Source organism: Mandrillus leucophaeus, unplaced genomic scaffold (assembly GCF_000951045.1).
Source record: "Mandrillus leucophaeus isolate KB7577 unplaced genomic scaffold, Mleu.le_1.0 Scaffold13, whole genome shotgun sequence".
Classification (NCBI taxonomy): domain Eukaryota; kingdom Metazoa; phylum Chordata; class Mammalia; order Primates; family Cercopithecidae; genus Mandrillus; species Mandrillus leucophaeus.
Window position 1 is genome coordinate 5,303,888 of NW_012101254.1, and position 24,778 is coordinate 5,328,665.

Genomic DNA, 24,778 nt, shown 5'->3' on the forward strand with positions numbered 1-24,778 from the left:
ATAAAGGAATATGCAAATGTAAAGTGATATTCTTATTGTTAGTATTGTTATTGTAAGAACCAGTGAAAACCCTCTCTGTGATGAAATGACAGAGCTTGCGGGGGTGCAGGGTAGGCAGGGGTTGGGGAGTTAGGGGGATGAAAGATCAAGGAGAGAGAAGGGTAGCAGAGTTTGCAAACCTTGGTTGTGTGTGTGTGTGTGAGAGAGAGAGAGAGATTGAGAGAGAGAGAAAGAGACACACACAGAGAGATTTGTGATTTCTGGCATATTTCTTTACCACCTATATAATTATTTACTTAATATTTTTGCTTAGGTTCCTATTTATTTTAATTAAACAGATATGTTTATAAAGGAAATTTTAGATCACAGTAATAAATGGTAAAAGTGCCTCATTTTCAATATGGAAGATACCGTTATACAAACAAATATAATGAAACCAGTGTTATTAAATTCTTGCTGGACCCGTGGCCATATGGGCCTGTGCAACTGGCCCTGACTTCCTAGCCTGGTTTACTCCTCCCTGTCACTCAGGTCTCTGCTCTGGTGCTTCCATGACCACCAGCCCCTCCATTGTCACACCCTCTCTCCCCTGTTCCCTGCTTTCCTTCTTCCATAGTACGTATGGCTGTCTAAAGGATGTGGGTGCACATATGCACGTCTGGATCCATGAGGGCAGGACATCATCTGTCTCATTCACCTCTGTCTCCACTGCCTCACTCAATGAATAGTGGTTGAGTCAGTAGCTTAAAGCTCTGGGCTCCAGGGCAGCTCTCTCTTTTGTTTTTGTTTTCTTTTTACCAAGTGTCAGCCAGGTGTGAAAGTCACAAGCAGCCAGTGCCAAGCTGCCACTTGCGCCTCGATGTGATGAGGAGCACTGAGGCTGGAGAAGGAAGTGCAGATCACCTGGCTTCCCCGAGTGTCCTGCCCGGTGCTTTGGGAATCCGCAGGCCTGCAGCATGCCCACTTACCAGCTGACTGACTCAAGAGTATCACTTCACCTCACCGGCCTCCACCTTCCCTAGAGCAAAGAAGCAAGGATACCCTACTACCCTCACTGAGCTGCTTGAGCCTGAAGGCAGACAGTTTACATGGACACACCTGGCAAATAGAAGCTGCTTAGTCAACGGTGGTAGAAGCTCAAAGCGGTTAGCAGAAGATGGAGTTTAACCACTGACTTAGCCTGCAAAAGTCCTACCCTTCCTTCCAGGCCCAACTCTTTTTTTTTTTTTTTGAGATGGAATTTCACTCTTGTTGCCCAGACTGGAGTGCAATGGCGTGATCTTGGCTCACTGCAACCTCCGCCTCCTGGGTTCAAGCGATTCTCCTGTCTTGGCCTCCCGAGTAGCTGGGATTACAGGTGCATGCCATCATGCCCAGCGAATTTTTGTATTTTTAGTAGAGACGGGGCTTCATCATATTGATCAATCTGGTCTCAAACTCTTGACCTCAGGTGATCCGCCTGCCTCGGCCTCCAAAAGTGCTGGGATTACAGACGTGAGCCTGGACCAGGCCCAACTTTTAAAATAGTAACATAATTTACCCTTGTTTTTGTTCGTTCTGGTCTTGCTCTGTCACCCAGGCTGGAGTATAGAGGCACGATCTTGGCTCACTGCAACCTCCGCCTCCTGGGTTCAAGCGATTTTCATACTCAACCTCCCGAGTAGCTGGAACTGCAGACACATGCCACCACACCTGGCTCAATTTTGTATTCTTAGTAGACACAGGATTTCGCCATGTTAACCAGGCTGGTAATTTACCCTTTATTGAGAACTCAATACATAGCAGGTATCTTGCTATAATAAGAGCTTCACATACACCCATAATTTTATTTTATGTCTGCAATACTTATGAAGTAGGGATTTATCATTCCCCTTTTACAAATGAGGAAACTGAGGCTTATAGTATTTTATGACTTGCTTGAGGTGATGCAGTAAGAAGTGATGCCGCCAGGTCTTTCAGATTTCAGAGCCCATGTTCTTAACCACTGCATGATAACAACGACTTAAATGCCACCACCTACATGAAAGCCTGGTGCCCAGCAAAACTTTCCTTTTCTAAACACTCGTAACTCTGTACTCTTCTCCGTCTGTGACATCTGCCTCCATCTGCTTTTGTGTGTGTGTGTGTGTGTGTGCACGTGCGCGCCTGTGGTGAGCATACATTTTTTCTTGCTCCCTTAAAAGAGCATGAAGAGCATATGTTCCTTGAGGGTTGAAGTCATCTTCAGTCCTCTCTACCCCAGGGTCAAGCCAAGTCCCTGGCACACCGTGGATATTCTACTTGTGTCTGGTGAGCAGATCAAGGAATGGGGGTCCTGGGTTTCCTTCTGCCAGGCTCTATCCCCATGGAGGACAGTCAAAGAAAAAGCAGGCAGTTGCACTTCAGAGATATAAATAAGCTTCATCAGAGAACCACTGGGATGTTTATTCAGGAGAGCATAGGGAAGATGTGTCCTAGAACAAGGAGACCAGCCCTCCATGACAAAAGTGGGTGTGCAGACCCTCCTGGAGGCAGGGGAGGGAGAGATGGCTTCTGGAAGGCTCTCCTGGCCTGTGATGTTGATGGCTGTGTTGGACATTGTCTCTGTCTGTCCATCCTGCTCTGCCCTGCTCTCTGTCCTGTGGGAGATCAGAGAAAGAGGAGAGAGTGGGGCTGGGGTGTTGCTCCCAGGTGGGTGGTACTGGGGCGGGTAGCAGCTCTTTTTTGGGCTTGGGAGTCTGTGTTATCAGTGTGATTTCCCTACAACACCCTGAACACACCTTTGTGGAGAGTCCTTTTGTTAGACCCTTTTCACATGATCCTGATTTGATGGTGCCCTTTGTTCCTGCAGAGACCTGACTGATGGGGTGGAATGCCCTTTTCTATACTTTTTGGGCCACTTCCTGAGGCTGGATCTATGCTGATTTATTTCTGCATCCCCATGCCTGGCACAGTCCTGGGGTTGTGGTTCCTTGATTGTTTTTTATTTTGATTTATTAGAGACAAGGTCTTGCTCTGTCACCCAGGCTGAAGTGCAGTGGTATGATCATCGCTTACTGCAGCCATGAACTCCTGGGCTCAAACACTCCTCCTGCCTCAGCCTCCTGAGTAGCTGGGACTACAGGTTTGCTGGTGTGCACCTCTGCACCTGGCAGGTTGTAGGGTTTTTTCTTTTCTTTTTTTTTTTTTTTTTTTGAGATAGGGTCTCAGGCTGGAGTGCAGTGGTGTGATCTTGGCTCTCTGCAACCTCTACCTCCCAGGTTCAAGCGATTCTCCCACCGTAGCCTCTGGAGTGGCTGAGACTACAGGTGCATGTCACCACGCCAGCTAATTTTTATATTTTTTGGTGGAGACGGGGTTTCTGCATATTGGCCAGGCTGGTAGCAAATGCCTTACCTCAAGTGATCCACCAGCATTGGCCTCCCAAAGTGTTGGGATTAGAGGCGTGAGCCACCATGCCCAGCTAGGCTGTGGTTCAAATAGCTAGCATTTATTGAGCACTTACTATGTGCCAGGCATTATGCCCTGTATTAGTCAATCCTCACAACAATCCCATGACTATCATCCCAGCTTACAGATGAGGAAACTAAGATACACAGATATTGAAGAGCTTGTCCCAGGTCACAGTGGGGCAGATCTGGGTTTGGAGCCCAGGCAGTGTGACTCCTGAGCTGACAGTGTGACTCTCAGCCCTGTCTTTGGGCTGACTTTCTGCTTGTTGTATGGGGACTGATGTCTCTTCGCTTTGGGATTGAAAAGAATTTGCTCATTTGCTAACTCAGCAACTCAGGTGGAATGGGAATGAAAAGAATTTGTTTCTTTGCCAACTCAGTGACTCAGGTGGAATGGGCAGAAGGTGGAATGTAGGTCACCACGGCAACTGGATCAACGAGGTGCCCCAGCTCGCGAGTCCTTAGGACTGAGGTTCTACTGCTGGCAAAGAGAAAGGTGTGGTTGGCATGGGGCAATGCTTAAGGTACCAGATGCACTGGGAGGACCTGGAAGAGTACCAGGTGGGTAGATCGGGCTGGGGATTCTGGGCAGAGGTGGGAGTTTCCTAAAGCAAGTGGAATGAATGGGAAATTCCTTCCTGAAGCTCTAGCAGGGGTGTCCAACCTTTTGGCTTCCCTGGACCACATTGGAAGAAGAAGAATTGTCTTGAGCCACACATAAAATACACTAACACTAATGCTTGCTGATGAGCTAAAAAAAAAATCACGAAAAATTCTGATAATGTTTTCAGAAAGTTTACAAATATGTGTTGGGCCCCCATTCAAAGCTGTCCTGGGCTGCATGTGGCCTGCAGGCCAAGGGTTGGACAAGCTTGCTCTAGAGTTTACCAGGCGGGGTAGCGGTGGTCCCTGTCTTTGCTAAATCTGCATCCATGTGGCCCAGATGAGTTCTCTGAGGTCGCCTTCCTCCATCTGTCTCCTGCTCCAGAGCCCAGAGTTTCACTCTTGTCTCTGATCTCCTCTCACATCTGTGCCAATGCGCTCCTTCCCAGGCCTGTAAGAGACTGGGGATAAGAAAGAGCACCATTTCCTCTCCAGCTGCCACCTCAGGCATCCGCCTCAGCCTGGGGCTCCCCTAGCCGTGCAGAAAAAGAATGGGCGTTTCATCCCCAGCCTCTGCATTGCGCCACTCTCCAGGGGCCACAGCAGGGATGAATGGAGTGGACACATCACTTCTCTGTGATTTATTGCAGGCCCTGACCTTCCTGACCAGAAATGAAATTCTGTGGTGAGTAGAGGCCCCTCCCCTCTTTCCTTCTCCCAGCTCCTCCCTCTGAACTGGATTCTTGCCCTAATACAGCCTCACTCTGGTCCCTGAGTGTGGTCCCTGCTCAGAGCCACACAGTCCTGGAGATGGGGCTGGGACAGGGCCAGCAGGGATGGGAGGGCCATGATCCACAGAGCCCCACTGGAGCTGAATGAGACATCAGGCTTTAGGCTGCTAACCCTTTACTGGGATCCAAGGTGAGGTTTCTTCAGAGGATCATGGAGCTGGACAGAACCTCTTTGGAATAAGGAGGAAAACAAGGAAAGGACGGGGGGAAGTTAGGTCTGAAGTCCACTTTGGTTGTTCCCTGGCTGGGTAAACCTGGATGCATGACTGAAGCCCAGCCTTCCTTCCCTTCCCTCCCCTTCCTGCTTTCCCTCCCTCCCCCTCTTCCTCCCTCCCTGCCCTCTCTCCAGTGCCTGTGATGTGCCTGCCCCTGGAGGCCCTGAAGGTGGGATGGTGAGCAGCCCTGCTCCCTGTTGTCATGCAGACCCCTGTCCAGTTGGGAAGAACCTTCATTCAACGTGGAGGTGGCCAAATACCCTTCTCGTGGGGCTGTGGGGAGAGTGAACAGTGTGAGAGGTGTGTGTGTGTGTGTGTGTGTGTGTGTGTGTGTGTGTGTGTTTGGGCCGAGCCAGGTGCCCAACAAAACCTATTAGATGAATAAAGGAGCTCACCAAGACACTTTTGGGGGAAGGTGGGGGAAGGTTCCCTCTCATCATCTCCGCTTGGACTGACCCTCCCCCGTCACCACATGGAAGCCACATTTCCCACTCAGGGTCTGGGGGTGGCAGCTAACGACTTTGTCACAAGCGCAAGACTCTCCAGGCACAAACGAGGATGGGGGATGGCCAGGGCTCGGGGAGCTACAGAAACCAAAGGCTGTCACCCGGTGACATAATTTCCCTTTTGAAAATAATATTCACTTACTTTTTTAAATATAAAAAAAATGACGTAACTCCAAATGACCCATATCCTACTACCCATATAACCTCTATTGAAATTTTCTGAAAAGTAACACATGAATAAAAATAAAATGAAATCCAAAAAAAAAAATCTGCGAGCATGGCTAGAAAATTCAAATAGTGGTTCTCACTCATAAGTGGGAGTTGAACAATGAGAATACATGGACACAGGAAGGGGAACATCACACACTGGGGAATATCGGGGGGTGGGGATCTAGGGGAGGGATAGCATAAGGAGAAATACCTAATGTAGATGACAGGTTGATGGGTGCAGCAAACCACCGTGGAATGTGTATACCTATGCAACAAACCTGCATGTTCTGCACATGTATCCCAGAACTTAAAGTATAATTTAAAAAAAAAAAAAAAGAAAAGAAAATTCAGATAGTGTAAAAGTTCTAAGTGAAAAGTAAACGTCTACATTCTCTCCTCCCCATCCTTTTCCCTCAAGGCCGCCTCTGCTCACTGTTGGCTTTTCTTACCATCTAGCCTTCCGGAAGAATTTTCCATACATAGGCCGACACATTTATCCTCCTTTTACCCCATTCACACTGTTGCATTTATTCCATTCATACTGTTCTGTATCTTTTTTTTTTTTTTAAGCTTGTGGGTTTTTTTTTTTTTTTTTTTTTTTTTTTTTTTTTTTTTTGAGATAGAGTCTTGCTCTGTCTGCACCTCCCTGGTTTAAGTAATTATCTTGCCTCAGCTTCCTGAGTAGCTGGGACTACAGTTGCCTGCCACCACGCTCGGCCACTTTTTGTTATTTCTGTAGAGATGAGGTTTCTCCATGTTGGCCAGGCTGGTCTCGAACCCCTGACCTCCAGTGATCCTCCCACCTCAGCCTCCCAAAGTGCTGGGATTACAGGGGTGAGCCACTGCACCCCACCTACATTTTAGAACTTCGATAGGTATGACAATGTTGTCCTTCAAAGGAGTTGCACCAGTTTATACTCTCAGCAATGGCCATACCTGTCCCTCTTTCCACCCCAGGGGCTTCAAATGGCATTCATGGATCCACCCCTGGGGCTCCTCCTATATGCCAGGAGGGAGCATGTGGTGGCAGATGAGAGGAGCGAGAGGAGGATGGGAGGAGTTCAGGCTCTTTCTTGAACATCAATCCTCCATTTTCATTTGTTCTGCATTGGCCTTCAGAGAAAGATTTCCTTGGAAGCGAGCCATGCTCAGGGACGCCTCCCTTCTGAAACTCCCACCCAGGCCCTGAGATGACCTCCTCCCAGATCCTGTTTCCAGTCTGTTTCCATCCCCATGGAAGGTGCCTTTCCCCTGAGAAGAGCACAGTTTGGCTCTGTGTTTTGCTGGGGAGGGGGGTCCTGGTGAGTGCTGCCAGGGAAGGCTCCAGTTCACAGTTCACGGTTCATGGTTCAGTGCAAACTTCTCTAACAAGCAGTTCTCAAAGCTCTTTCTGGCCTGCCCTTTCTCTTGACAGCACCACTCCTGAGCATGAGGGGCCTGTGCCTGCCCCCGGGGTAGCTCCTGCTCAGGAGGCTCCCACTCTCGAAGGCCAGTGTGGGTCAGCGCTGGGGGTGGTAAGGTTGGGGATACCATTGCATAAGGAAGTCAGAGTGGACGGCAAAGTGTCCAACTCCTGTTACTTGGACACCTTCAAATAAGACAGAGTGAGAAGCACTGGTTAGGCCAGAGGCAGCAGCGCAGAAATGCTCAAGTGGGAAGGTGATACCAGTGAGAGCTCTCTGCTGCTTTAAACCAAGGGGAGTCTCCATACTCAGGAGACCACAACCTGGGGAGCAGCTGAGAATGTGGAATAGCTGTCAAGAGCTTTGAAGAATGGAAGAAGACCAGTGAAGGCAGGAGATGCTGAAATGTCCCAGTTAAAAATGAGAAGTACACCTTGACCCAGCCATTCCACTTGCATGAAGAGGACACAGGTGAAGTAATTGCTGATTCATCCATCTGGGGAAGACTGCCCTTGGAGAGGAGGGGAAGAGCTTTCCATTTGATATAGAACCATCTCCAAGGTATATTATTAAGTTAAGAAAGCAAAGTTCAGGGGGCTTCCAGTTACATGGAGAATAGAGCATTTTCTTTGACCTCTGTTTCCTCTACTAAAAGGAGAGTAAAGGAATTTAAAAAAAAAAAAAAAAAACAGAAGAAGAAAGAAACCCATAAGGACAAAGAGAACACAAGCAATGACAGCAAATGAGAGAGGTCAACAAAAATTTTAAAAGTGCAAAGCAGATAGACCCATGACACAGACTTAGCTGAACAGAAAGCTGAAAGAATTTGCCTGCAGGGGTTGGATGATGGAATTGAGAACCCAGAAAGTCTCAGGAACCTCCGAATTCCAGGATGCAGGATCAGGTGAAAACAGAAAGGTGGACTGAAAGTCTTACGTGATTCCTTCTCTCTCCCTCTGCAATCCACTTGGCACCCCTGCCCTGCCCCAGCACAAGACAGGAGCTAACAATCTGGGGAGAGCTGGAGCCAGACAGGCCCCTGACTCAGGGCCACCAGCATGATGAAGAGCAGGGTGAGCTTCTGGTCAGCATCTTAGAGTCTCCCTCTAAGTATAAATCGAAAGCTAAAGGACACCAGGTATTTGAGGAAAAAATAAAACACAGCCTACATACACTAAGTCATGTCATCACGACATTTCAGACTGCCTGAGATGATGAGAAGATCCTGAGTGCTTCCATAGAGAGCAAAACAGACTACAGAGATTCAGGAATCAGAATAGCGTTGGACTTACGTTGGAAGACAGTGGCTAAACACATTCAAAATTCTAACGAAAAAATTTCAATCTAGAAATAATTTCTAGCTAAGCCATTAATCAAGAGTGAGGGCAGGATAATAATACTTTTTGACATGCAAATTTTAAAAATCATTTCTTATGGACCTTTTCTTAGGAAACTTTTGGGAGATGTGCTTCATTAAAACTAGTGAGTAAACCAAGAAAAAAGAAGACCCAGGATCAGGGAAACAAAGGCTTTCAACCTAGAGGCAAAACAAATTACAAGGAAGTAGTGAAGGGAAGCTGAAGAATGACAGCAGGACAATCGGCTTGTAAGGCAATCAGTTCAGATTAGAATTAAGGAGTCAGGGGTTCTAGGAGTGGTGTCTCTAAGAAGATAAAATGAATCTATCTAGATACCATATTGAGAGGTACTTAGTTCTGCAGAAAGTTTGGGGATGAAATAAAGATAGGCACACAAAAACTAAAGCAAAAAAACAAAAGTGATTATTAACTCTGGGAAAAACAAAAAGCCTTGCAAGAAAGAAGATGTAATCATGTTGCACTAGGGAACTCAGCTTAAACAATGTTTGAATAATGCCTATATAATATATAACATTATTATAAATACTGAATATTCATTCAGGAAAATTATTTTATATTGGGAGGTTGGGGAAACGAAAAGAAGTATATATAGAGAAATCCTCTTTTTTTCTAGTAAGAGGTCACAAGATAATATCTATAGTGAAAACAACAGCAAAAGGCAGTATTAGCACAGCATTTAGAAGTACCATATAAATGTTAAGCAAAAACCAAGTGAAACAGCAAAACACTTGGAAACTGCTGCCTCTGGAGAATAGGGTTAGAGAGGTGGTGTGGGATATGGAGCATTAGTAACTTTGATTGTAAGCCTCACAGTACTATTTGCATTTTTAATCTATTTAACTGTATTACTTTGGCAAACAAGACCAGCACATACAGGCTGCTACTGCTCTTGTGAAATAAAGGGCTGTTCATACATGCACACACAGAGGAGAATATCCCTGGAAGCAGACACACAGACTGATAATAGCTTATCTTCTTGGAGGGCCCTGGGGAATGGAATATGTTAGGGTTGGTGTGGGTGTGCTGTCTGTAAAGTGAGGGGACAGCTGTGATAAGGATGCCCAGCTGCTCTGGCTCAGGGAGAAGAAGGCAAGTGATACTCAGGGAGAAAGTGGCCATCCTGGGCTGCCAAGGCCAAGTTGAGCCAGATGAAGCCCTGGTCACTTTTGAATGATTTTCCACTGTGGCCTCTGACAGTATCTTGTGATTTTCCTATGAATATCATAGAGAAATGTGGTCCATGGCAGTACAGTTGGATGGACTTAGCCAGTTAAAAAAGTATTCAAGAGACCAATAAGTAGAAGTAACCTTTGCAGGGAGGCTGGCTTTGTCCAACACTTTCCCACCTTCTTATCTGTGACTTGCATAAGGACACAAAGGCCTAGTCACCAGATCTGCAGATGGCAGCTCCTGGGGGTTGGTGGGGGGAGACCTCATGTGCTAGACTTGTCTTGGAGCCAGCCCCTTCCCGATCCAGGGCTGCTTTGGTTTGGCCCTCCAAGAAGAGGTCTGTTCACCCTAAGTTTCCAGCCTATGAGACTTTCCTTTCACATGTTTTTGATCTCAGCAAAAGCAGGGTCTCTTTCCACCTTAGCATCGGGGAAGCGCTCTCTGATTCTGGTTAAATTGGTTGTCCCAGAAGAAGCCTTTTCCTGAGATGCCTATTCTGGGCCCAGGCCCTTCTGGCAGTGACTGCAGACCCTGCAGACCCAAAGAGGGCCCATGTGGCTTCCTGGGCAAGGCACAGCCTGACTCCAGCCCAGACCTCTATGTCTCAGGCGCAGGTCAGCCTGGCTCAGCCTGAGCTCTTTGAACTACTCTGCGTCGCCTGGGATGGTTCCTGACAGTCTCTTCGGTGGGGCGGGGTCTGGTTTAGGAGCCTGAAGCTTTGCTCCCAACCTCTGCCCAGGCTGACCCAGCCACAGGGCCTCTCTTTCTTCCTAGCACCGCTGGAGGCTCCAACACTTTGTAGACTCCATGGCCCTGTCCTGGCCATTAACAGGCACCTCAAGGCCAGCAGGTGGAGTGGTTACAGGTTTATTTCCTGGAAGCCAAAGACCTGGGTTTGAGGCTCAGCTCTTCCACTTAGTAGCTGTGCAAACACGGGGAAGTTTCTTACCCTCACTGAGCGTCAGTTTCCATCCTTATAAAATAGTTGAGGGAAACAGAACCTAATCTCACAAGGTTGTTATTAGGACAACTAGAAGATCAAATCTGTCATTGTGAGAGCAATACTTGGCACATGGGTAAGCACCGATTATGTGGCTGCTGTTATTATCATGGTATTATTATCCCTACTTTTTGCAAATGAGGAAATCAGCTCAAAGAAATGAAGTAATTTCCTCAAGCCCACACAGATTGCAAGTAGTAGATCAGGGAACTAAAAGCCACATTTTCAGGCTAAAGAAGGACCATTTGTAAAATATCTACTATCTGCAGGCAGTACCATAGAGCAAAGGACTATTAACCCCATGGGGTGGGGGTGAAGCCAGAAAGCCAAGTCCAGGCTGGGGCTTGAGGAGTGGAAATCCGGGCTTGTCATGTTCTTGATCTTGCTGGGATAGTAGAAATACTGAGAAGCTTGTAGAACCTGTAGGTGCCTAGGGCTGTATCCTGGCCTTGAATAAGAACCTCAAGGAGTGGGGAGGGCAGATCCTTTTACAAACTCCCTACCTGATTCTTACGTGGGACCCCGTTGAGAACTACTAAGCTAGAGGGTCTCAGAGGCAAGGGGGTAAACGGGATGCCAGAGAGAGGCACGAAAACCTAGAGTCATAGCGTGCCTAAACTGGAGGGAGCCGGGGGATGCTGTGACTCTCATTTCACAGAAGGGAAACTGAGGCCCGAGAGGGGACTTGGCGAGTCCAAGGTCCCACGGAGAGTCAGCAGTGGAGTGACCTCCACCCCGTCTTAGGGCCGGCCCCTGAGCCTGCAGACAGCCCCTCCTGCCTCTCCGGGCTATGTGGAAGGGAGCCATGGCCCGGGCTGCTGGATTGCTGGCAGGCTGAATGTGTGAGTTTTTCAAATGGCTTTGACTTTTGAGTCCATTAGTGATTAATTCAGGGTTCCATTTAGAGCCAGCTGATCCATATTTGGAGGAGGAGAACATTTTGTGGCAGCCGAGATGCAGCCACAATTCATCTGTGGGCAGCCCGCCCACTCTGCAGCCTGGGAAGGCACCAACTCCAGGCAGGCGCCGCACCAGCACCCTCCCCCAGAGGACTCTCCAGGGGGGCGACTCGAGTCTCTCACCTGGAAGAAGGGTGGGCAGCACAGCCCGAAGAACTTGGTTTGGGGTTCAGTCCTCCACTCTATCTCTTCCCAGCTGTATAACCTTAGGTACAACCCTTAAACTCTCTGAGCCTCAGTTTACCCGTCTACAGGAATGATGGCCGCTCCACTTCTCCCGCAGGGAGTTGTTGGGAAAATTCGGTGAGATGATGTGTGTGAGTGCACCCAGCACAGAGGCTTTGTCATGACAGGAGGGTGGCGAGGGCCGGGGAGTGTCTTCTCTGTCCCTCAGCAGCCCCTGGTGCCTCCTGGGGAAAGAGCTTTGGTGTTTGTATCTCTGGCTTTAACATGTACCACTGTGTGACCTTAGGCAGATGATTTTACCTACTTGACTTTGAGCTTCCTCATCTGTAAAAGAAACAATGGGCCCTTCCTTGCAAGACTGGCATGAAACATGAAGAATGTCCGTGAGAGCTGGCTGCCCAGAGCGGGCACTCCCAGTGGTGCCCATGGTGGGGGCAGGAGCCCGAGTGCACTTGCGCATTGCCTTAGGGATTTAAAAAAATAACAAAACATTATTTTTTGTTGAAAATTGGTCTTATTGAAAGTTGGTCTGCTCTCTATCACCTCAAGCCGGCAATTCTAACAATGACAGTGACAAAATGCTCCTTTTGACTGGGGCCTGCCACTCCCACTGCCCTTGACCCTTTTTTTTGTTGTTGTTGAGGTGGAGTCTTACATTGTCGCCCAGGATGCAGTGCAGAGATGCAATCTCAGCTCACTGGAACCTCCACCTCCCGAATTCAAGTGATTCTCTTGCCTCAGTCTCCAGAGTAGCTAGGATTACAGGTGCATGCCACCATGGCCAGCTAATTTTTTATATTTTTGGTAGATGGGGTTTCACCATGTTGGCCAGGCTGCTCTTGAACTCCTGACCTCAAGTGATCCACCTGCCTCAGCCTCCCAAAATGCTGGGATTACAGGCATGAGCCACTGCACCTGGCCTGACCCTCGCCCCTTGTAGGCCACTGGACAGTTCAGCAGTGAGGGCTTTTCTTCCTCCTGCTTGACCTGTGGTGCCCAGCACCCACCCCAGTACCTTCCTGGAGAATCTCTCCCCCAACCCATTCCACACCCTGCTTTCTGCTCCCTCCCAAACGTGTGCAGTCCCTAGACCATAGTGACAGCTCAGGCCCCTTACGTGGTCAAGGCAGCAGTCATGGTGCTCTCCATGAACACCACACGCCACTCCAGCTCCCATCCATCACGCCCTAGCCCAGGTCTGCACAATGCCACTGGAAGGAGGTTGGCTCCCCATCGGACAGAGTCAAGATATGAACCTGGGCCTGCGTGCTTGGAGAGATCTGGCGATTTGCCTCGGGTCTCATAGCTAGAGGTAGAGAAATAGGATCCAGATAGATCTGTGAGCATCCCGGCAGGAAACAGGTGGCACACTCAGCGGGGTCTGTGAAGGTGCTTTGCAGTGAAGGAACTGTTCAGAAGCAGGCCCAGGGAACCACCCAGGGACCAGCCCTGACTGCCTCAGGCCTGAGGTGCCAGCTGAGAGCTGGAGCTGCGGAAGCTGGCTGCTAGCCCAAGACGGCGGGAACACAGACGCTGCAGAGTCGTGTGGGGCTGGGGGGAGAGGAGGATAAATTCCCCACCCCTCCCTCATACCTCCAGTCCTCCTGGAGCTTCCCTTAAGCCGAAGGGCAAGGGAGGTAGGAACGCTGTCAGTAGAGATCAGCCTCCCAGGGCACAGAGTGCAGTGGGCACACAGAATCTCAGCATAGTTTCTTTCCACTCTCCCGGGGCTGAGATCTGAAGGATATTTTTCTAGTCAGTGAGACGTGAAACAGTGTGTGGCTGGCAGGGTGGGAGGCCTCCACCTACCATCATCGTCAGAGCCCTGCGAGAGCCTCCTGCCTCCTGCTCTACTTCTGAGTCTCCACTCATAAAATCACTCTCCAAATTCTTCACCTAGTTTTTGTTGTTTTTTGAGACAGAATCTTGCTTTGTACCCCAGACTGGAGTGCAGTAGTGGGATCACAACCGGCTGCAGCCTCAAACCTCCTGGGATCCAGTGATCCTCCCACTTCAGCCTCCTGAATAGGTGTGCGCCAGTATGCCTGGCTAATTTTCAATTTTTTTTTGTATAGATGGGGTCTCCCTATATTGCTCAGGGTGATCTCAAACTCTTGGGCTCAAGCGATTCTCCCACCTCGGCCTCCTGAAGGGCTGGGATTACTGGTGTGAGCCGCTGCACCCGGTCTTCACTTAGTTACATGTCCCTAAATTCCACCAATCAGAGCCTCATTTGAGTCAACAAACCACATGCCCTGGAATGTCAATAGGGGACTGTTAGTCACTCACTCCTGCGTACAGATTCCTTTCATGGGATTGCTGGCCTCTTAGCACTCCGAGGAGAGTAGAGGTTTGATGGCAGACAGGAGAGGAACAGGAAAGGATTAAACGAGGGAGGGGTAATTTTGGAGCATGGAGGGGATCACGAAGAAAGGGGACAGCAGGTCTGGGTCAGGGTGGTGGGCTCCCACTGTAACAGTCTAGGTGTGGGTTATTCACAGCCCATGGGCACAGGGGCACCTGGAGTATAGGAGAGAAACACAGAGAGGGGGCAGGCTGGGTATCCCCTCCGAGGCCCCGGGTAACACAAATACCCTCACCTACCAGACACTGCGCTGACGGCTCATACATCTCCCCTCATTTAATCCTCAGCAGTGTGTGGGGGAAGATTTATTACCCCCACTGCAAAGAGGAGGAGACTGAGGCTCAGGTGGATTCAGAACCTTGCTCGACGCCTCAGAACTATTAAGCGGCAAAGTCAGGATTTCAACGTAAATCTGTCTGGCTCTAGAGACAGTGTTTTTAACCAGCCTGTGGTGACCCCACCACCCACCATCTACCATTTACACACAAACACACAAACCCTTCAGCCTCCTTCACACTGAACCCCCGCCCCACCGCCACAGACCTCCAAGAGAGGTATCATTCTCGTCCCTTATCCAGATGATGAAACTAAGGTTCAGAAATGTCAAGTGAGCTGCCTGAGGTCACACAGCCCTGCCACAGCAGTTCAGGTTCTGGGATCCAGGCCTCCTGGGCCCCAGGGCACCACTGTCTCACCTCCACTGGCTGCCTTGGTTGCTGGACCTGTAGGCCTAAGAGCCTGCTGGTGGACAGGGACCCAGGTTCAGGGCAAGAGGGACAGGGAATGAGGGCTCATCCTTTCTTAGCCCGAGGCAGAGCTCCCTCCCACCCTCTTACTCTCAGGGATCACATGGCCATTTCACCATCTGCCTGTATCTTATAACCAAAATCCTCTTGACTGGCATGGGATCCTATAGACAGAGGCATTGCCGACAGGGATGATTAGGAAGACTACTCAGTCCACGATCTCCTAGGACCAAGCTTGCTGTCAAGTGGCCTGACAAGGCTGGTGGTTAGCTGGCTGCAGGCAGCTGGGTTCTAATCCTAGCTCACTCAGACCCACAAAGTGACCTCTTTTCTCGGGTTGAGGATGGAAATTGGCAGATGGCCAGAGGTGTGGACCCTGGCTTCCCCAAGGTCCTGCTGGCTTCCCCATCTGTAACCGAGGGACTGGACATAAGCCCCTTCAGTTCTGACATCCTACGACAAACCCTCGTAGAGTGTGCTGCTGACTACAGGGCATATTCGCCTAACTTTCCTCTCACCTGGCTCATCTTTGCATCCCGCACGGTGTGCCTGGCACACTGGAGGGTCCAGGGATGTTTCTAGAAGACATATTTATTACTGCGCTTTATTATTATTGATTACCGCCTTTTCTGCAGTCGACCCCGAGTCTCCTTCCTCAAAGAGACAGCCCCACCCCTTGCAGCAGAAGACAGGCTTGCTGGTCTCCTTCTCCCGGCCACACGGCCCTCATGCCTCTCTTCTCAGCATCCACGACACCTTCCTGAAGCTCTGCCCTCCTGGGAAGTACTACAAGGAGGCGACGCTCACCATGGACCAGGTCAGCTCCCTGCCGGCTCTGCGGGTGAGTCCAGGATGGTGGGTGGGGCGAGGGCAGCATCAGTGGGACTGGCTGATGGGCTCATGGGTGCTGGAATGGGTGGGGCGGGGTGGGCACTCCATGCTGTGGGATGGTCACCTCACTCCAAGGGACTCCTGATCCTCCAGGCAGGGGAGCACAATGACATGGCTCCCAGACACTTCCTGCATGCATCTGGCCTCCCTCCATCCTCGCCTCGGTCCTAGAGCAGGACCGTGTGATAACTGTCACTACTTCTCAGGTGGGGCCAGGGGCAGAGGGGACATGAGACCTGCTCCAGGCCTCACCGTGGGAGGTGGTAGCCCCAGCTGGAGGTGCTCACTGACCCAGCTGATCAGCCTCCGAGGCCAGCCTGTGGGTCTTTGGGTAGGCTTCAGCTTGCAGTCCACCCCACGCTGTCTGCTCATTCCTTACTTAATCCTCACCCCAGCGACCCCACACCAGCCAGTTTCCTCTGCTGTCTGTTGTGCCCCAAACTAGGGCAAGTGGTCCTAGGCCAGGATCCCCTGCAGGACCGTCAGTCCTTGAGGAAGCCAGGGAGAAACCCCAGCCATCGGCCCAGTCCCTCAGCCCTTCTCTTCTCCTCAGGCTGCCTTAGTGGACTTGGGCTTTTCTGGAGGAACTGATAATTTTCTGAGGTTCTTCTCTGAGAAACCAGAAGGAGCAGGGCTTGGGGCCCAGAGACTGTCCTCCCAAACTGCCTTCTTCCAGCTCCAGGAGTGGCTGCAGGAAAGAAGGGCGTTTGCATTTCTGCTCTTGCAATCCTCTCTCTCCTCATCTCACCCTCAATTTAGCCAACGCTCCCGGACTGGAGGTTCCTGTTACACAGAGGGCTGGTTGAATGCTCATTTCCCTCAGCTTCCACAACTTTTCCTGGACTGAATCTCACCTTCCAAGTACCCAGAACACACTCCCACCCCGCCCAAACACACACCCTTGCTATGGGTGGATCCTTGGCAAACCTTCCCTGGTCTTGGTTTCCTCACCTGTAAAACGGGTAGAGCAGTAGGGGGAGGCTGGGAATGACCATGTGCACTCTAAGACTCCTGACTTCACAGGCAGTGCTAGCCTGAGCTGCCCCTGCTCCCCCAACCTCCCAATCCTTTAGGGACAATTATCTGAGCCTTTATCCCTGTGATGAAGAGGCCCTGCCCTTCCCCCAGGGCAGCCTGGAAGAGCCCAGAGGCACACAATAAAAGACTCCAAATTCACTCCTGAGATTTTAATTAAAATTTGTGCAACGCATTGAGAGGCAATGTCATGTTAACAAATCATGGCTACGTCAGGCTTTCCTATTTTTCATTTGGTTCTTGGCAGAATAATGATTTCAGTTTGTCATTGTTCAATGAGAGCCCATCTTCGTTTCTGTCTGGAGCGAACTGGGCTCTGAGAGCTGTGGCCACCACTTAGAAGAGGCCCGGGGACACCAGGGAGGAGGAGGCTGGCTCCTGAGGGAGGAACATGGAGGGGGCACAGACATGTCATTCAAGCCACAGCTGCACCGCCCCTCCTAAGTGACAGGCCTATCTGTAGGGCAGACAGAGACAGAGGAAAATGCACAAAGATCAGTCTTGAAATAGAGGCAGGAGTGGAGAAGACAAAATAATGAGAAAAGGTGAGGGGTGGGTAGGTGGGTGGGCAGAGCTGGGAGAAGCTGGGATCTGGAGGGGAAAGAAATAGAATCCTCAGAAAGGTGAGTAAATCGGAGACTGTGGCTGTGACAAAAACAAAATGGGGAGGCTGTCTTCCTGGCACCCCCACTTCCTGGCCTCACCTGCACACAGTCACACCCCACGTGTACAAGTGCATGGACTCCACCACATGTACACATGCGCCTGGGACTTCTCTCAAACCCAGGCCATCCGCTGAGGGACCCAGGGCCAGGGCCAGCCAGAGAGGCAGGGTGGATGAGAAGCTTCTATCCTCCCCTGGGTGGAAGCAGGGTCACCGGTCAGTCCCAGACTCTCTGAATGTTAAGACTGGAAAGAAACTTGGAGACCACCCAGTCTACTCACTGTCAAATGCTCCTCGCCCTGATTTTATTCGTGAGGAAACTGAGGTCCCAGGAGGGAAACAACTTTCCAGGGGCTACATGATGGAAGAGTCTGGACTAGTCCTTGCTTTAGGGGAGTCAGTCTGAACTTTGACCCAGGCAGGGCCCCCTATTCTAATCAGGGCTTGGCTGAGCAGTGACCATGTGCCTGGGTCTTCCAGGTGCCACAGAGGGCCCAAGGGGAGCCGAACTGGAGGGGTGGCATAGAGGGTGTTGGTGACCCATGGCCCCAACACATTCTTCTCCAGTAATAGCCTTGTCTCAGCAGGGCCTGGAGTCTCTGTTTGGAGCCCCAAAGGACTAAGATCAGGGGGACTGAGTCTGGGCCTGGCGCTATCACACTCCATGCATGTTACATCCCCCCGTCTATAAACCAATATGAATACCTTGTGCTGGGTAAGGGACCCAGTGGAGGTGAGCCATTGTCTTCTGCACCCTCTTTTATGCTTCCCCTGTTCCTCTCTTCCATGTCATGGGTGAGGAGCCTGTTGGGGTTAGGGGTGGGGTGCAGCAAGGCTTGAGAAGACCTGGGGTGGGGCAGGTGGGGCAAGGCCTGCTCTTCCCAGCAGATAATCTAGGTGCACAGGCTGGGGCTGGGATGCTCCACCTTTTCTAGACTCTCAGACTCCCCTTTCCCCCCGAGCTTGCTCACTGGAGAACAGCTGGGAAGCAGGGTCTTGGCCACATGACTTTAATTTTACTTTTCTGGTTTAATCTTAAATGGTCATGATTTTATTCTATTATACAAATAAGAGCCAGCTCATTGTAGAAAAACTAGAGAACACAGAAAAACAAAAATAAGATAAAAATGGTATATTAGTCTAGCTCAAGGGATGACTGCCATGATCATTACGGCTTATTTCCTTCCAGATTTTATCTGTGCAGATATATACATGTTGATTGGGATCCCATTGATTTTTTTTGTATGTTTTTTTTTTTTTTTTTTTTTTTTTTCTACTTGGGTTTCTTTCTTACCTTTCCAACTGGTCTCCAACAGCCAGAACCATCTTATGAAGGGAAAATCCCGAGCCACTGCCCCACCTAGAGAACTAGGGATAGGGCACTGGGCCAGGCCTGAAAGAACTAGGTTTGGATTCACTTGCTAGCCACATGATCTTGGGCAAGTCACGTCACAAGAGGAATGATTGGGGTTAGGAGAAGCAAAGGGGCAAATAGACTTCAGCTAACTATACTACAAGGCTACAGTAACCAAAACAGCATGGTACTGGGACAAAAACAGACATGTAGAGCAATGGAACAGAATAAAGAACCCAGAAATAAGGCCACACACCTACAACCATCTGATCTTTGACACACAACAAAAACAAGCAAGAGGAAAGAATTCCCTATTCAATAAATGATGCTGGGAGAACTGGCTAGCCATATGCAGAAAATTGAAACCAGATCCCTTCCTTATACCTTATACAAAAATTAACTCAAGATGGATTAAAGATTTAAATGTAAAACTCCAAACCATAAAAACCTTAGAAGAAAATCTAAGCAATGCCGTTCAGGGTACAGGCATGGGCAGAGATTTCATGATGAAATTGCCAAAAGCAATTGCAACAAAAGCAAAAATTGACAAATGGGATCTAATTAAACTAAAGAGCTTCTGCACAGCAAACAAAACTGTCTGTGCAAATCGGAGTGGGAAGCAGTGGGGAGTGGAGGCTGTTTTCCGCAGGTGAAAGGCTGTCCTTGGAAAAGGAAAAGTCTCACTCTAGGTGGTCCCAGGCATAGGTACAGGTAAAGCACGTGCAGGTTTCTCCACAATACAAGGAAACACTCCCTAACTGCCAGCGCTATGCACAGAGGGAAGGCGCTCTCTGTCACTGAGGGATGTTCTAGCATCCTTAAGTCTCAAAGAGAGATTGGACCGCTGCTCTGGTGCCCTCCTCACTCTGAGTCTGTGGTTCTGGCCCTAGGACTTGCTCTTACTCTCTTTTGTGATGTGCCATCTACCACAGTATGTCCCAGACTTACAAAAAATTTTGGGGTACATAGGTGTATATATTTATGGGGTACATGAGATGTTGTGATGCAATGTGAAATAAGCATATCGTGGAGAGTGGGACATCCATCCCCTCAAGCATTTATCCTTTGAGTTACAAATAATCCAATTACCCTCTAAGTTATTTCCAAATATACAGTTATTATTGACCATAATATCTGTATTAAAAATATATATCTATATAGACCATAATACCTTGTTGTGCTATCCAATAGTAGGTCTTACTCATTCTTTCTATTTTTTTTTGTACCCATTAACCATCCCTGCCTGCCTCACCCCCTACCCTCCCACTAGCCCTCCCAGCCTGGTCCCAGACTTTTTATTTAAAAAAATACATATATTTTTTGAGGAGGGACCAGAGATGCCAACTTTCAGTTTTGCCAAGTAAGGACGTTAAAAAAAAATGTCATCCAATGTCAGTGACCATCATTTTATTTTAAAGAAATATTAATTTTAAAACAAAAATGTAAGAAGCCTCGAGTGTTTTCAGACACACCCCTTTTTGTCCGTGTTGTTCTCCGTTTGTCACCGGTTGTCAAGAACTTTGTCACTGACTCGTCCCTAGTGCTCAGACCAGCTTTTGGAGACCTAGAGCGAGGACTAAAGATTCCTTCTGTGCCTTTCCGATTCTGGACAAAGCAGTAGTCTTGCTTCCCAAAATGAGCAAGGAGAGACTTGCTAGGAGGTGGGGGCCCGGGTGTGCCTGCGTCGTCTGTGGCCACAAGGACGGGAGCTGCGTGACTCACACTGCCCAGAACACGTCTCTGGAACAGGCTTTGAGAACTGGGCCCCAGGGAGCTCTGGGTACTGATATAACTTGGCTCAGGGGCTTGAGTGGTCTGGGAAGAAAGCTCTGTTTTCTTAACTTGGGTTCACTCATGGAAAAAGCAGGCTTGGGAATATTGGGAAGGGTCTGCCCGTCAGTGGAGAACAAGGCGAGAGAACGTCCTGGGTAGCGGGAAAAGCCTGCTGACCGGAATACCCTGCATGGGGACAGGACGCCATGCCCCCTTTCCACTCAGCAGTGTGTGTTTTCTTTTTGTCTGATGTATTTGGTGTATTTAAAAGTGTATTCGCTCAATGTTTCTGTTCTTGTAAATAATTATCTTGCTTTCTGTAAACACAGATGAGTATGGCATGGTGTGACTTGGGTTTCCAAGCCCAGAGCTGTATTTGCATCCACCGGGGATGGCTGGAAACAGGGTCTGAAGGAAGATCGCAGGGCTTTGGAGCAGGTAGGGTGGAGGTCTGCACACTGGCAGAGCTACCTCACCCCCCTGGCCTCTTCCCTCCTCCTGCTCCGGGATTCCTGCAGGCAGATGGTCTTCGCATAGACCCGCCCCTACTACACTTTATCCCATCTGTCACAGCGCAGAGAGGTTTGGAAACCTGCCTGAGTTGTAGGGAGGTATGGCCAGGATGGCCCCTAAGGTTTCAGCTCCATCTCAGTTTCTATCTATCTTACAAAGTTTTCCGAGTCTTTCTGAGCCCTGCTTAGAGGCTAGTGCCTATCTGCTTAGAATAGCTTGCAAAGAACTCAATCCCAAGGCTGAAAACGATAAAAAGTCCTGAAATTTACTCAGCCTTTCAAGAAATCCTAAAAGTAGGTGGGGTGGGGATGGTAGTGTATTTTTAAAATTTTAATATTTATTTTATTTTACTATTTATTTATTTATTTGAGACAGGGTCTCACTCTGTTGCCCAGGCTGGCGTGCAGTGGTGTGAACACGGCTCCCTGCAGCCTCAATCTCCTGGGCTAAAGTGATCCTCCCACCTCAGCCTCCCAAGTAGCTGGAACCACAGGGATGTACCACCACACCCAGCTAATATTTGTGTTTTTCATAGAAATGGGGTCTTGTCTGGCTGGTCTTGAATGCTGGGTTTAAGCAATCCTCCTGCCTCAGCCTCCTGAGAAGCCAATTAGAGGCATGAGTCACCATACCTAGCCTTAATTTTTATTCTAATTAAAAAAAATTTTTTTTAGTTTTTATTATTTGTCTATTTACTTATTTATTTATTTATTTATTTGAGATGGAGTCTCGCTCTGTTGCCCAGGTTGGAGTGCAGAAATACCATCTTGGCTCATTGCAACCTCTGCCTCCCAGGTTCAAGCAATTCTCCTGCCTCAGCCTCCTGAGAAGCCAATTAGAGGCATGAGTCACCATACCTAGCCTTAATTTTTATTCTAATTAAAAAAAATTTTTTTTAGTTTTTATTATTTGTCTATTTACTTATTTATTTATTTATTTATTTGAGATGGAGTCTCGCTCTGTTGCCCAGGTTGGAGTGCAGAAATACCATCTTGGCTCATTGCAACCTCTGCCTCCCAGGTTCAAGCAATTCTCCTGCCTCAGCCTCCTGAGTAGCCGGGATTACAGGCACACGTCACCAAGCCTGGCTAATTTTTGTATTTTTTGTAGAGATGGGGTTTCTCCATGTTGGCCAGGCTGGTCTTGAACTCCTGACCTCAAGTGATCTGCCCACCTCGGCCTCCTAAAGTGCTGGGATTATGGGTGTGAACCACCGCGCCTGGCCTTTTTTTTTTTTTTCAAGTTTTTAAATCAAAATTATTTATGTGTGCCAGGAGTTAAGTTGCTCTATGAGGGTTGCCACATTTCCCCTTCTCTAAGGCAACCATTTTCAGCTCTTGGCTGATTCTTTCTTTATTTGCCTCCATATCTTTAAAGAGCACCTCGTATTACCCCTTCTTGATAGTTCGGCCTTTGACTTCCCCTAAGAAGAGCTAAAGCTCTTCCCCTTCCTGACATCCATCCTATTCCTCACTCCTTGTTCCCCTCCCCTCCCAATATAGTTATATGACAGTTTGGGGGAGATCAATATTCAATGTTTTGTATCATTATTATTATTATTATTTATTTTTTTGACACGGAGTCTTGCTCTTTCGCCCAGGCTGGAGCACAGCAACGCCATCTCGGCTCACTGCAACCTTTGTCTCCTGGGTTCAAGCAATTCTCCTACCTCAGCCTCCCGAGTAGGTGGGATTACAGGCGCCCACCACCATGCCTAGCTAATTTTTGCATTTTTAGCAGAGACAGGGTTTCACCATGTTGGCCAGGCTGGTCTCGAACTCCTGACCTCAGGTAATCCACCTGCCTCGGCCTCCCAAAGTGCTGCGATTACAGGCATGAGCCACTGCGTCCTGCCTCAATGTTTTGTATTATTATGACTGCATACACTGTTCAGAGCTGAGTCATGAAATAAGCTGTAGTTACTTTCCCTTTCTGTGTAGTTTTGTTTATTTTTCCTGGATTTCATCATTATTTTTGCTTAGTTGTCTATGTACTTTTCATTGAATTGACACCAAACCTCTGCCAATCTTCTAAGTCTTCTCCAAAGGCATTTAGAAGTGAGAAGTTTCCTGTACATTTCATTTTCCTAGCAAAATTTCTCTTGGAGCCTTCTAACATCTCTAATCAGGACTGGGTTGCTCTCTGAGCCTGGTATATGTTACCACCTTGGGATCGCCTTTCATAACCATCTCAGATTCTTCTCACCACTCTCTTGGGTCTTGCATTTTCTGTTTTCATGTCTCTCAATTTACTCCCCTACTTTTGGTGGAGCACATCCTCTGGTAGCATTCTAATAAAGGGTGCCTGGAGGCAAATGTTTTTACAACTTTCATATCTGAAAATGTCTTTTTCTCCTCTCACACTTGACTGAGAATTTACCTATTTATTTATTTTTTTGTAGAGTCCACTATGTTGCCTAGGCTGGTCTTGAACTCCTAGGCTCAAGTGATTCTTCCGCCTCAGCCTCCCAAAGTGCTGGGATAACAGGTGCATGCCACTGAATCTGTCCTTTGACTGAGAGTTTAGATGGAATTGTAGGTTGGATATCATTTTTCTTTAGAATTTGGAAAGCATCACTTAATTGTATTTTAGCTTTCACTGTTATCATTGAGAGGTCCAAAGCCTTTGAGCTTCCTAATCTTTTTTCATGATCTGTGTGTGTGTGTGTGTGTGTGTGTGTGTGTGTTTTCTTTTTTTCCTGGAAACTTGTAGACTCTTCTCTTTTACTTGAGTACTCTGATATTCCCAACAATAATTGTTGGCACGAGTCCTTCCCCTTGTATGTGAGGCGCGCGGAGGACCCACTCAGTCTGGAAACTCATGTCTCTCAGCTCCAGGACCTTTCCTTTAATTATTTCATTGATAACTTTCTCCCTTCTGTTCTCTTTGTCCTTTCTTTCCGGAACTCTAATACCCTGATGCTGTATATCCTAGATTAATCATTTATTCTCTCTCTTTTCTCTCCTGCTTTTCATCTTTGCCTTTTTGCTCTTCTTTCTGGGAGATTTCCTCCACTTTGTCTTCAACTCTAATTGGGTTTTTCACTTCTGCCATCATGCGTTTAGTTCCCAAGAGCTCCTTTTTGTTCTCTGATCTTTCTCTTCTTTGTAGCGTCCTCTTCTTTTTCCTTCAAGGTGCTTTTCCCGCTTGCTTGTCTGGGTCCTCGGCTTGCGCGTCAGAGGCCTTCCTCAGATATCTGGTCATCAAGGGTCCGTGATGATGAGTGAAGGGTGGTTGCTGAAAAGCTGTTTTAAAGCTGAAGTCCCTAGGTGGGATTTACCGACTGGGAGCTTCACTGAAGGGTGATCGGAGGGGTCATTTTGAGGATTCCCTAGAAAAGCGGGAAGTAAAATTCTGCCTGCTAGCATCATAGAGCCGTGTTAGGAAAGAGGGCTGGTGAGGTCTCAGAGTTCAGCACCTGTATGTTTATTCACTCCCCAGTTCTCAACCATGTCTGATGCCCCCCGTGGAGAAAGCCTCTGCTATACTCTCCCCAGAGAACAACCTCCCGTCTTTGGCAGGGGCTGGGGATGGGCAGTCGCCCCGCCTGGTAGTGCTGAGCAGCGGGTGGAGCAGGGCGGGGG

General features: G+C 48.6%; 1 protein-coding gene across 1 annotated transcript in view; it reads left to right on the forward strand.

Annotated features, from left to right (window-relative positions):
• Nucleotides 1–3,884: 3,884 nt before the first annotated feature.
• Nucleotides 3,885–24,778, forward strand: part of CIB4 (calcium and integrin binding family member 4) — a 59,595-nt gene continuing 38,701 nt past the window's right edge. Inside the window, exons 1-3 of the mRNA XM_011972668.1 lie at nt 3,885–3,992; nt 4,685–4,719; nt 15,709–15,805. Of these exons, the coding sequence (XP_011828058.1) occupies nt 3,939–3,992; nt 4,685–4,719; nt 15,709–15,805 (186 nt within the window). The 5' untranslated portion in view covers nt 3,885–3,938. The remainder of the gene's footprint in view (nt 3,993–4,684; nt 4,720–15,708; nt 15,806–24,778) is intronic.